Here is a 12,178-nt window from a genome sequence, read left to right as displayed (position 1 = left end):
AATGTTGTATGCTTTGTAACTGCAGATGTTAGTCATTCCCCAACTCAGGTTTTACAAGTGCCTTCTCTTTGACCCTTTTCTAAGTGGTTTGCCAACAAGATAAAAGATATTTACTTTCATAAAAATGGTTTATTCAAAATTTAGGAGAACTTATCATGCAATGGATGTGTCATGATGATGGGGGAAAGTGTTGCTGTGGGGGGAGTGGTAGGGTGGGGGCGGTGGGGGGTGAATGGGGACCTCATTTTTTTAATGTAATATTTTTTAAAAATGAATTAAAAAAATAAAATTATCAGAGGACATGAATCTAGTTATGAAATGATGGCGGCTTTTTAATAATGACCCTTGTATTTTTTGAACCATATCATTGAAAAGACACTTCTGAGTTTTGAAGACTATCTTCTGATGTCAAAGCAAAATTAGATGATTATATGGCTGTTTTCAGCTGCTTTTTTTTTTTTTGCCAGAATAAAAAGTATTTTAGTAAAAATAATCCCATGTGTGACTATTAAAAGATTCTAAGTGCATCCACAATCAGTTTGAAAGGCAGCTTTTGTCTGATGAAAGACAGTGCTCAGCCTTGGATGATTCTTGTAGAGGAGAACATGACTCTAATCCTAACTGGAGCAGAGCAGGCATCTTCCTGTATTAAGTATTGCTCCAAGCAGACCTTTACTGTACACTCCAGGCTTTCTTCTTGTAAGAGACTCTTGTAGACATTTCCTGAGTTTTAGCATGAGACTGAGCTCTGGGAATTGTCTGTGTCCTTGTGGATTCGGTATTTGATGTGTCCAGAGACAGTAAAAGTTTTGAAATCGTGCTCCTTCACTCTGTTCATGCTTGAGGCATTGCCAGTCTGCTGCTGATGTTGGCTCAGCTGCCTTTTTGCCTTTAACTTTTGCTAGGTGTACTTTTGTCTCTGTCATCCCCACCCCTGCCTCTGTAATTGAGTACCTCGGCTTCTTAACTGTGTAGCAGTGATTGCCATCAAGTGAAGCAGTGCATTCCCATACCCATCCTCAAGTCACTTGACCCTCCTCCTCTTTGCTCCCCCTCATTAAGTAACCTTGTGAAAGAAATCACCCAAGCATGGATCTTCCCCTTCCTAGATTGCTTTGGTATTTAACATTCTGAGTAGTCTGTGTTTGCAGTAGGTCTATTCAGATTTATTCTGATTGGGCTATGCTGTGCTTCTTGGACATGAAAATACATTTCTTTCATGGGAGTTGGGAAATTTTCAGCCATTTTTTCTTCAAGTACTCTTTCTGTCCCTTTTCCCTTCTCTTCTACTTCTAGAACTCCCATGACACGTATGTTATTGAACTTTGTGTTATTAAACTCTGAGCCCCTGTTCAATTTTTTCCATTCTTTTCTCTCTGTTCTTCTCTGTCTTCCATTTTGGCTGTTCTGTCTTCTGCATCACTTTATCTTCTGTCATTTTGAGTCTGCTGCTGTATGCCTCTGACGTCTTTTTGATCTCCCCTATTGTGTCTTTCATCCCCATAAGCTCTGTTATTTTTCTTTTTTTTTTTACTTTTACAATCTTTTCTTTTGTTTTTTAAGTTTTTATTGAAGATTATCATTCATTTGTAAGTATCCATAAAAAGTGTACAGCGTAAGTTGGGAACTTACGAAACAAACATGAATATCACCATAAAGGGCTCTCATATATTACCCAACACCAATACTTTGCATTGTTATGAAGTAATTGTTTTAAACTATGAAAAACCATTGTCAAAACATTACTACTAACTATAGCCAGTATCTTACATTTAGTGTACTTTCCCCCCAACTCATGCAGCTAATGACATCCTGTATTAGTATGATATACTTGTTATAGTTTATGAGAGAACATTTTCATATTTGTTCTGTTTACCACAGACTATCTTCTACCACAGCATTCATTGTACTGTATAGTCTCATGTTTTGTACAATCCAAAGTGTACACTCAGTGGCTTTCACATTCGTCACAGAGTTGTGCTGTCATCACCTCAGATCTGTTATTTTCCTATTCAGGTTTTCACATTCTTCTTTGTGCTCGCCCAGTGTCTTTTTTTTTTTTTTATCAATTTTATTGATGCATATTAATAAAGCATACAGTTATCCGAAGTGTACAATCAGTGGTATTTGGTATAATCATATAGTTGTATATTCTTCACTTCAGTCATTATTAGAGTATTTTCATTCAATAATATTAAAAAAACACACAAACTATATTATTCTTGACTTCTCAATCTGTCTTCCTTTTTTTAAATATATTTTTTATTTTTATTTTTTGAAAGATACTTTGATTATATAAATATTACATTAAAAATATAGGGGATACACATATGCCCCACTCCCTGGCCCTCCCACATTTTCCCACATTAACAACATCCTTCATTAGTGTGGTACATTCATTACAATTGATGAACACATTTTGGAGCATTGCCACTAAGCATAGATTATAGTTTACATTGTAGTTTACACTTTTTCCCACATATCTATGTGTCTTTTTTTTTTTTTTGCCTTTTTTAAAATAAATAGATCACACAAAACGTTACATTAAAAAACATAACAGGTTCCCATATACCCCACTCCCCACTCCCCCCATGTGTCTTCTTGATGTCCTTTATTTTTTTTAACCATATTGTCTGTCTGTTTGTTTTTTAACTTTTGTGGGTTTTTTGTATGCTGAAGTTATTCCCAAGCCTTAAATTTTTTTTCTTCAGTTTCTTCTAGGATATCTTTTTCTTCTTTGCAACCTCCTTTTCTGGTTTAGGAGCATTTTGTTCTTTTTCAGTAAGGATCATCTCATTGTAGCCTGTTGTCTTTTAACTCACTGACTTGCTTTAGGAGATTTGTACAAACCTTGTTGTTAGTTGCCCCAAATCCTGTGTCTTACCTGCGGCTTTTGAAATATTCCTTTGCTTGGGCCATTTCTCCCATTTTGTTAGTATAGCTTGTAATTTTTTTCTGATGTCTAGGTATCTGATTATGATCATAAGTTTACTCTGATGCTCAGTTTCTGTCTCTTGCCTAGGGATTTAGTGGCTGCAAGTTGCTTCCATTCTTTGATTCTTGGTTCAACCTGTTCTAGGTCTTTAGGATTGTCCCCATTGAGTTGCTCAAATCCAGGCCATGGACTCAGGAATGGGTTGCAGGCCCCCTTCCAAGGACCTTTGGGAGGGAACCTGGAAAGGCTGGAAAAAGCCTCTCAATGCCTTTTAATTTCTTCACATGCACTTCCTTTGTCCGTCAGCAGATGGCGATCTTTGGCAGCCCTCTCAGTTCAGACCCTGGTCAGAGTGTTTGCTGCAACACAGACCACAACAACGTGACAGAGGATCCTGCCTCAAGGCTATTCAGAACCTCAAAGATCAAACTTTCCTTATTCTGCAACCATTGCCAGTAGCCCCCTCCCTTATCCTGGGTAGGAAATAATTCCACTCCTCTCCACATCCCCAGCCCGTTCAGGGACTTTGGTCCGGTGCTGGCTCCCAGGGCAAACAGTGGCCCAGTCCCACATGCCTGGACAGTTCCTGGGATACACCAGACCAACTGGTTGGCCCAAAGCTGAATCAGCCTTAGGCTGCATCCCTTTCTCTCCCCTTCTGTGGGGAGGTATACCCCTTCAGCCCCCTCTGTCTGTAGCTGCCAGCCAGTGACCAGAGAATTCGGAGCTGTCTGCTCAGAGGAAGGTGGGAAGGGCGCCAATGGCTGCAGCTTTAACTCACAGTTTTGCCATGGAGATTCTTTTCCTTTGCCCCTCTCTCTTTTGGGTGGTGTCCAGCCTTCCCCTGGTGTCCTAAACCCTAGAACATTTTTTCTAGACTGTTTCTGCCTGCCTGTCCTCTAGCTATTTTTCTGGGAAAGAAGTGAGTCCCATGTCTCTCATCTTCTAGGAAGTCTCCTCGGAATTTGCCTTTTTTACCCAGCAATCCTTTCTGCTAAGAATTAACCTTAAAATGTACATCCATATATGCAACTAATGTGCACAAAGCTATTCAAAGCAAAATTTTGGAAACAGTCTAACTACTTAGCCATAGGAAAAATAAATTTTGGGAATTTATACTTTCTGTGTGCAATTCTAAAGTAGAATGAGGAAGACTTCTATGAACTGGTCTGGAGTGATAAAACATGCAAAGTATAGAAGAATGCATGTAGTTTGCTTGTGTAAAAAGGGTGTATAAGAGTATATATAAATTATATGTTTTACAAAATGGATAATCCAGAAACAAATGAGGTGGCTAGAAAGATGGAGGGAGGGGGGTTAGAATGAAACTTCTGACTATATTTTTTATGATTTCAACCTTTAAACCATTTAAATGTTCACACATCCAATATATACAATGCAAGCAAAAGGAATAAATGAAAAGCAAACCCTAAAATTGAATATAAGAAAGAGTTGAACCTAAATATATAGCAAATTAGTAAAATAATTGCATACACACAAAAATTGTTCAAGTAGCTTTTAAACACAGAATGTTGACTATACTCCTTTAGTGTTTTATATACTAGGACAAAAAGAGCTACAAAGGATATTTGAACTTTACTTAAGTAGTTGACAGTGGTACCAGCAATTCTGAACCTGTTTTGTGCCTATTACAGGCTAGAAACAATTAAAAGTAAATAGATTGCAGTTTAGGCGAATCAAGGTTACTCCTGAGGAAAAAGGAAAATACAAATATGGACTGGGGCATGGTAAGGAAGAGCAGTCCAGTGTTGAATCTGAATGGGGTGTAATTCTTTTACAAAATGTATTTCCTTGCTTAGCCCACTGAAATGGTCTGGAAGCAATGACCCTTCAATGGCAATAAGCACTCCTAGGACCCAGATTTTGGTTTATGAATTCTATTTCTTACCTAAAAGAACCAAGGCTCCTCAGAGAAACAGCTTATTCCAGGATAGAGACAGAAAAGGTGGAAGATGAACCTGGGACATCTTATGACAAGTGTCAGAAGTTAAGGAAGTGCTAAAAACAATGAGGACCTGTTATAAGGATATAGAAACTGGGCTATAGTTTCTATAGCCCAGAAACTATAGGGCTCCCACTGCTAACTCTGGCACAATCTGATCATTGCAAAGAGTAATGGTGGTATTGATGTTAGTGTTGAATTAAAAAATTTTAAAAACCCTTTCATTCCATGGTAATATTTAGAAAAAGAAAAAGGGGAGGAAAGAAGGGACAGCTCATGTTTATCGAAGAATGCCTATTGATGAATGTAGAAAGAATGATAGAATTAGAAAATTACCAATTTGTACCCCTAATGTAATAATTGATTCAAGCAAAGAGCATCAGTGTTAAGTCATTGGATGAAAGGATGTTCGGGAATAGGAAATTCAAAGCCTCTCAGTCTCTCCTCCCCTACATGCTTCTTACTGATTATAACGAAACAGAGCTCTGGTGAATTCCTTCTTAACCAGATGACTAAATTTAACATTACGCATAAGGAGACCAACTACAGTGTTCCTTCTGATGTTAGATATCTGGGAGAGAATAGAGGATATTTGAATGCAGATGGCATTTTAGGTGATTTTATTCAATCAATATTGGAATTCTTGAGTGTGAACAAAAAGTAGTAGTAGGGACATGCCTAAGAACTTTCTGACATTTTAATGAAAAGTCTACACATGCCATCCAGGACTTTGTACATGGGAAGCAGGTGCTCAACCACTGAGCTACATCTGCTCCCCTGTGATTTAACTTTTAACTGCCTAGGACAAAATTTTCTAAAACTGTGCTATACCATAGAAATATAATGTGAGCCACATGTATCATTTAAAATTTTCTAGTAATCACATTTTTAAAAAGTAAAAAATAAAAATAAATGGATGAAATGCATTTTATTAATATATTTTATTTAAGGCAATTATCTAAAACTTTATTTCAATATATAATCAATATTGAAAATTATTTGTGAGCTATTTTACATATTTTAGTGCTGTTTTCAAAATCCAGTGTGTATTTTATATTTTGAGCCTCTCAATTCAGAGGACAAATTTTCAGCAGAAATACTTGAGCTCTGTTTAAATTTCATAAAATTTGTAATTGAAAAAGTCATGTATTTGGTTTTTTCCAAGAATACTTAAAAGTTATCCAATAACTGAATGAAGTATTAGTTTTTAAGTTTGGGTTAGATATAATTAAAATTAATAAAAAATGAAATTAATTTCTTGAGCCATATTTCAAGTGCTCAGTGGTCATGTATGGCTACTGGTTACTGAATTGGGCATCATAGTCTAAAGTTATGTGGATCACTTAAATTAGGGAACACCATTTGTAGGGTTGTGAAATTTTACTGAACTGTTTATTCAAGGGATCTATCGAGGGACTGCAGGAAGTTGGAAGGGCAATGAGCTGAGTTTGTTAAAGTCAGCAGACCTCAAGAGAACTGCTATCTAAGGTCAAGAGTCTGATGCGTGGGACTGAGTAGGGTAGTTGAAGCCTTTGGGTCTACTGTTTCTCTGTACTAGAGCATATTTAACAACAACAAAACGCAAATCTTGTTTGTTAATGTCTTCAGTAAGCCAACCACTGGGAGATTGGGGGATGCTCGGCACCAGAAAGGTGGCAAATCTAAGATAGCCACTTTATTCAAGAGCCAGCTTTATAAGGTAGTCCTTTAAAGAAGGGAAATTTGGTACTGCCAGTCATCTGAGGTAACCTAAAAACTGCAGGTCGCTGGTTTAATAGCCTCAGAAGAGCAAAGACACTGAGTGGTACAGGATGATACAGGTTAGTATGATTATTTTTAGTGTTTAAAATAATGAGCTTTATTGATATCTGTTGAATCATTGCACTGAATCTTTCATCCAAATAGGATCAGTGTTTTATGCCACATAGGATAAATTTTTAGAAAAAGAAGGGAAAAATATAAATAGGAAATCTGATTTGAATGCAGAGAATTTCTCCACTTTTACTGTGCTTTTTTTAAGTGATTTGCCACCATTTTTATACACTGTTTTCTGCTGACTTCTCTGTAAACTGTCATAGTAGTATAAACCTTTATTTTTTTTTTAACTTTTTTTTTCTAGAGCCTGTGTGGTGCCCATATCTCCTTGTTCCAAGGGCCTCCCTGGCCTTAAAAGCTTTCTTACTACACCAGCCTTGGAATGGACAATATTCTTTGGACATTTCTCATGTGTAAGTTTTTTTCCCATTTTTGTTTTCCTTTCTTAATTTCCTTGAGGTTGAAGGACACTCTTGAAAATTAGCAGTGGTCTGTACTCCAGGACAAAAGAGGAATGGAGACGAGCCTTGACACCAAGCTGAGATGGAGAAGCAGGCACTCTAAGACAACCGTACTTGAGCCTCTCGTTTCCATCCCTTGCCGAGGCCTTTGTGGCAGGGTGGGGGGTGTGGGGCTGGGAATATATATGTGCTGCCAGGTGGTTATATGGTTATTTTAAAGCCTGGACACGGGGCCTGGCATAATGAGGAGAGGATGAGTGTGAATAGGGCTGATTTAGGCCAAGGGGAATTTGGGGACCAGGCCTAATTCACAGCAGCAGCAGCAGACCTCCTTTAGAGATGAGATATATTATATTTTTATAAATCTCAGTGAATACCTGCTCATTATGGAAAAGAATATTCACAGAAACTATTATTAGTCATTATTAGTTAAATCCACAAATGTTTACTGAGCTTATACCAGGTGCAGTACACAGCAGAAATGGGAGGAAGGAATTTTTAAAAATCTAATGTCATGAGGTCTCTGTTTGCCAGGATACTTAGAGAATGTCCATTCTGCAGAGAATGAACAAATTTTTTTAGTTGTCATTAAGGTCCTGATTAAAAAGGGTCTAAATTTAAGAGATTTTAGAAATAGCTAATAAATTTTCCAATTTCTTGAAAACAGACTTTCTCTACTCATTTCTTTGTCTTGACTCAATAGGCAGACATTAAAGATGATTGCTGAATTCCTGAATAGAGTGTTGCTATTTTGGTCAATTAGCAGGTTTTTAACCAAGGACTAAAGAAAAGCTATTGCTATATTAATGTGATCTACATCCTTTTTCTGATGAAGAAATAAATGGTGTTAAATAAAGAAATAATAAACTCATTTAAAACCTTTTCTGTACAGTGATTATCCAGAAAATGAAGAAATAAAGAATCTCCTTCAAGAGCAGTTGAATTCATTGTCCAAGTAAGCACACTACATGTGTTTCTTTTTCTTTTTTTTGCTTCAAAGATTTTTTTATTTTATCTACTTATTTCTCCCTACCCCCTCATTGTTTGCATTTGCTGTGTCTGTTCGTCTTCCTTGTTTCTTTAGGAGGCACTGGGAACCAAACAAGGACCTCCAATGTGGGAGGGAGGTGCCTAATTGCTTGAGCCACCTCCATTCCCTGCTGTGTTATGTCTCATCATATTTTTCTTCTTGTGCCTCTTGTTGCATCATCATGCTGCATCAGCTTGCCACGCACACCTGCCCATTTTGTCAGTTTGCTGTCACGCTCGTCCTTAGGAGGCCCTGGGAACCTCCACTCCCTACGTTTTTTTGTCTCTCATTATGTTTTTTCTTCTTGTGTCTCTTGTTGTGTTATCTTGTGTCAGCTTGCCATGCTTGCCCATTGTGCCAGCTCACTGTCTTCTTTAGGAGGCACCAGGAACCGAACCAGGGACCTCCCATGTGGTAGGCAGGAGCTCACTCGCTTGATCCATATCTGCTTCCCACATTTATTTTAATAGAAGATAGCAATGTGAAAATAGAAAGAACTGTAATTTGGTGTTTTAAAAATTAAAATAAGTTGCCGTTGGAATATATTAATGGCCCAAAGAAAGGATATTTGTCTGTATCTTTGTTTTATAGGAGATGTACTTATTTAATAGTTAACAGTGACAGAGAAATCTATCTTCAACAAGTTAATAAGTTCCAGAGGGCTCTGCCCTTCTGTCAGGGCAGAAGTAGCTGTGGCTGGAGTGTGATTGTAGCTCAGCTGGCCTCACCACAGATGCCCTGGAGTTGAGGACATTAGACAGGGTGGTTCTTCTGTGTCAGCTTCCTCTTCCAAAGTGAGTTTTCTCTGTCAGGTGCGGTGTACACAATTCTGGCTAAGAAAATATGCTCCCTAGAGCAAAGAGCATTTTTTAAAAAGATTTATTTATTTATTTCTCCCCACCCCCTCATTGTTTGCACTTGGCGTGTCTCTGCGTCTTTGTTTAGGAGGCACCGGAAACTGAACCTGGGACCTCCAGTGTGGGAGGGAGGCACCTAATCACTTAAGCTATCTCCATTCTCTGTTTTGTTGTGTCTCTTGTTATGTTTTTTCTCGTGTCTCTTGTTGCATCATCTTGTTGCATCGGCTCACCAGGTCTGCCTGTTGTGCCAGCTCGCCATCCTGCTTATCCTCTTTGGGAGGCACCAGGAACTTCAGCTCCCTGCTTTGTTGTCTCTTATTGCGTCATCTTGTGTCAGCCTGCCGTGCCTACCTGTTGTGCCAGCTCACTGTCTTTAGGAGGCACCAGGGACTGAACCCCAGACCTCCCATGTGGTAGGCAGGAGCCCGTCCACTTGAGCTACATCCACTTCACCCAAGAACATTTTAAAAGCAGTAGACAAATTTGGGTCTACCAGAGTTCATAGTAAAATGTATAACAATGACAACTTAGAATCTCCCACACATAATGATGATATCCAATATATTAACCACAATAGAATGTTTTATTGATCAAAACTTCAGAATTACTTTGTCTTCTCTTTCCACAGATTAACACTTAGGTTTAAATAGAAACTATAGATTTAAAGAATATTTTCCCCTCAGATTTATGAATATTTTGTTTTTGCTATTTTAGAAATACCAGTTTATTAAAACACTAGCCTTTCTTCCTTATTTTATTTTAGTTTTGGAATAGTTTAAAAAATAATTTCTGAATACCATCTTCTTCTAAAGACGCTGTTCCTGATTACTAGCAAAACAATTTTATCAATAACATCTTTGTTCATATAGTTAGGTAATTGTTAATATTTTCCAAAATGTGAGTTGAACTGTGCAAGAATATAAATCAAAATCGGAGCCTCCAGCCCTCTGAGGTGGTAACAGGCGCTCCTTCTCCAACCAGCAGTACACTCTGAGCCTTAGTAAACCTTTAAAATTTCAGGGTCATGGCAAAGTAACTTTTCTTTTATAAGCTCAAAAAGTATCTTTTGAGTGGAATTTTCCAGTTCAAGAGTATATTGATTTCTCACATTATTGTTTGATTCACAATTTTTGTCTTATTGTCCTGTCTGCAGTGACATAAAGAAACTCTTGCTCGATCCAGAATTCACCCTTTTGCAGAGGTGCCTGCTTGTTTCAAGGTAATACTGCTTGAAGTTTTCGGTAAAAGATACAGAGAATTTAAAATTGACTCATTTCTCTTACTAAGGGTTTTTAAGGCCAAACTCTTTCAGAAACAGATTGCAGTTTATCCCTTGGATTTGACTTATAGTTAATTTTGATAATAGTAGTACAAGTAGAAAACTAATTAATTTGTGAACGTGAGATCTAGGCCTTAAGGCTCTCTCTACCAGAAGGATTCCCTCTCGCAGACAGCTTCTTAAAACATGTGTTTTAAAATAGCAGATACAAAACTATATTTATATTTAAAAGCAAGAACAGGACTGTTTCACTGTACAGTAGAGTTGTCACTTATAAAAAAACCTTCCCCTCCATTCCCCAGAAAATAATAGCAAATTATTTTCACACCTTATAGCCAATTACCCCAGAGGAGCTTTCTCTAATGTGAAGATACAGACCAAATTGAAAGATGTGCCAGGGGCCATCCAGGCAGATATTTGCCCAGATTTCAGAACTTAACACAGAACAGGAAGAGGTTTGGGTCTGCAGGGCCCATGCATTCAGGCTTCTGTCTTGTTTGAGGCCCAGCAGGGCTGGGGAACTTGCTGCTTCATGAACCCATTCATTCTGCCAGGCATCAAAGTTAGTGTCCCAAGTGGTGTTTCAGGTAACAACACTGCTCTCCTAGTACTTTAGGCCATCACAGAAAACCCTAAGCAGGCCAGAGCTTGCTTGAGTTCAGTCGTGACCTTGGTCTCACCCTTCTCAGGCTCTATGGTGATGAATCGGAGTTGCACTTCTGGACAGTGGCTGCCCACTACCTGCACAGCTTATCCCAGGAAAAGTCTGCCAAAGAAGATGCTCCTCGGGAAAAGCTGAGCAACCCACTCGATATATGCTATGATATACTCTGTGAAAATGCTTATTTTCAGGTATTACATTTTATATATTAAAACCTTTGAATCTATCATCTTGATCATTGTTATCAATAGCAGCTACCAAGCTCAGAAACTTTCAAGCCAAGTTAAAAATCCATGTAATAGACATAAGTTCCTTAAATACATTAGTATTTTAAAATACTAATTGAAAAGCTCATAAATACTCTATTCACTTGGTTTGAATTTACTATTCTGAATTTTAAAAGGTAACATCATAATTTGTTAAACCTCCAATATAGTGTTTTAATATACATGGGGGAAAGGGGGTTTCATACAATTCTACTCGAATGCCAGTTTCTATAAGCAAATAAACATGCATGCACATATTACATTTCACCCTTTTTCTTTATAAATTCTTATTAAATTGGATTTCTGTAAAGTTGATTCTCTACAGAGTTGAAAAGTCAAAGTAATCCTTATGAAAATAAGTACAAAAAAAAGTTTAATAATTCAAAATTCTGTAATCCAGGCTCAGTCTTCTTTTGTTTCTCGTTTTCCTTTCTAGAAATTTCAACTGGAAAGGGTTAACCTACAGGAAGTAAAACGGTCAACTTATGATCATACAAGAAAATGTACAGATCAGCTACTTCTCTTGGGTCAAGTACATCAATTTTTATAACTCTTTTCACATTTAGTGGAGTTACTAGTTGATTGGTATTTCACAGTTCCACATATTTATAGCATAATATTTTCTCTTTAATGTATTTCCTTCCCTGAAAGCGTAAGTGTGAATTTAAGCTTTCTCTCAAAATACTGCCAGCAGACCTCTAAGAAAGCAAAAGCATATGGTTAACCAGCTTGTATTTTTGACTTCATATTGTCAAACGAAGCCTGGCTGTTTTGTTTTGTTTTGTTTTTGTGTCTCTGAATTCACTGATGTATTGCAAAGAGAAAATGAGGTGTTTCTTGAGCCCTTATATAAATCAGGCTGTGGTTTGATATTTTTTTCAAAAAAGCAGTGCAGTACTTTTGTTCAA

General features: G+C 37.5%; 1 protein-coding gene across 4 annotated transcripts in view; it reads left to right on the top strand.

Moving 5' to 3' along the window:
- The window catches only part of WDR11 (WD repeat domain 11), a 107,292-nt gene that overhangs the window by 90,404 nt on the left and 4,710 nt on the right, over window positions 1–12,178 (top strand). For 2 of the 4 annotated variants that reach the window (XM_058298273.2, XM_058298271.2), the window contains exons 20-24: window positions 7,018–7,126; window positions 8,067–8,129; window positions 10,218–10,283; window positions 11,033–11,195; window positions 11,707–11,802. In XM_058298273.2, coding sequence (XP_058154256.1) covers window positions 7,018–7,126; window positions 8,067–8,129; window positions 10,218–10,283; window positions 11,033–11,195; window positions 11,707–11,802 — 497 coding nt within the window. The remainder of the gene's footprint in view (window positions 1–7,017; window positions 7,127–8,066; window positions 8,130–10,217; window positions 10,284–11,032; window positions 11,196–11,706; window positions 11,803–12,178) is intronic. The other 2 variants (XM_058298274.1, XM_058298272.2) reach the window with 1 other exon arrangement.

This window comes from Dasypus novemcinctus, chromosome 6 (genome assembly GCF_030445035.2).
Source record: "Dasypus novemcinctus isolate mDasNov1 chromosome 6, mDasNov1.1.hap2, whole genome shotgun sequence".
Lineage (NCBI taxonomy): Eukaryota > Metazoa > Chordata > Mammalia > Cingulata > Dasypodidae > Dasypus > Dasypus novemcinctus.
The sequence above is the reverse complement of the archived record's forward strand: the minus strand, read 5'-3'. Positions and strand labels throughout refer to the sequence as shown.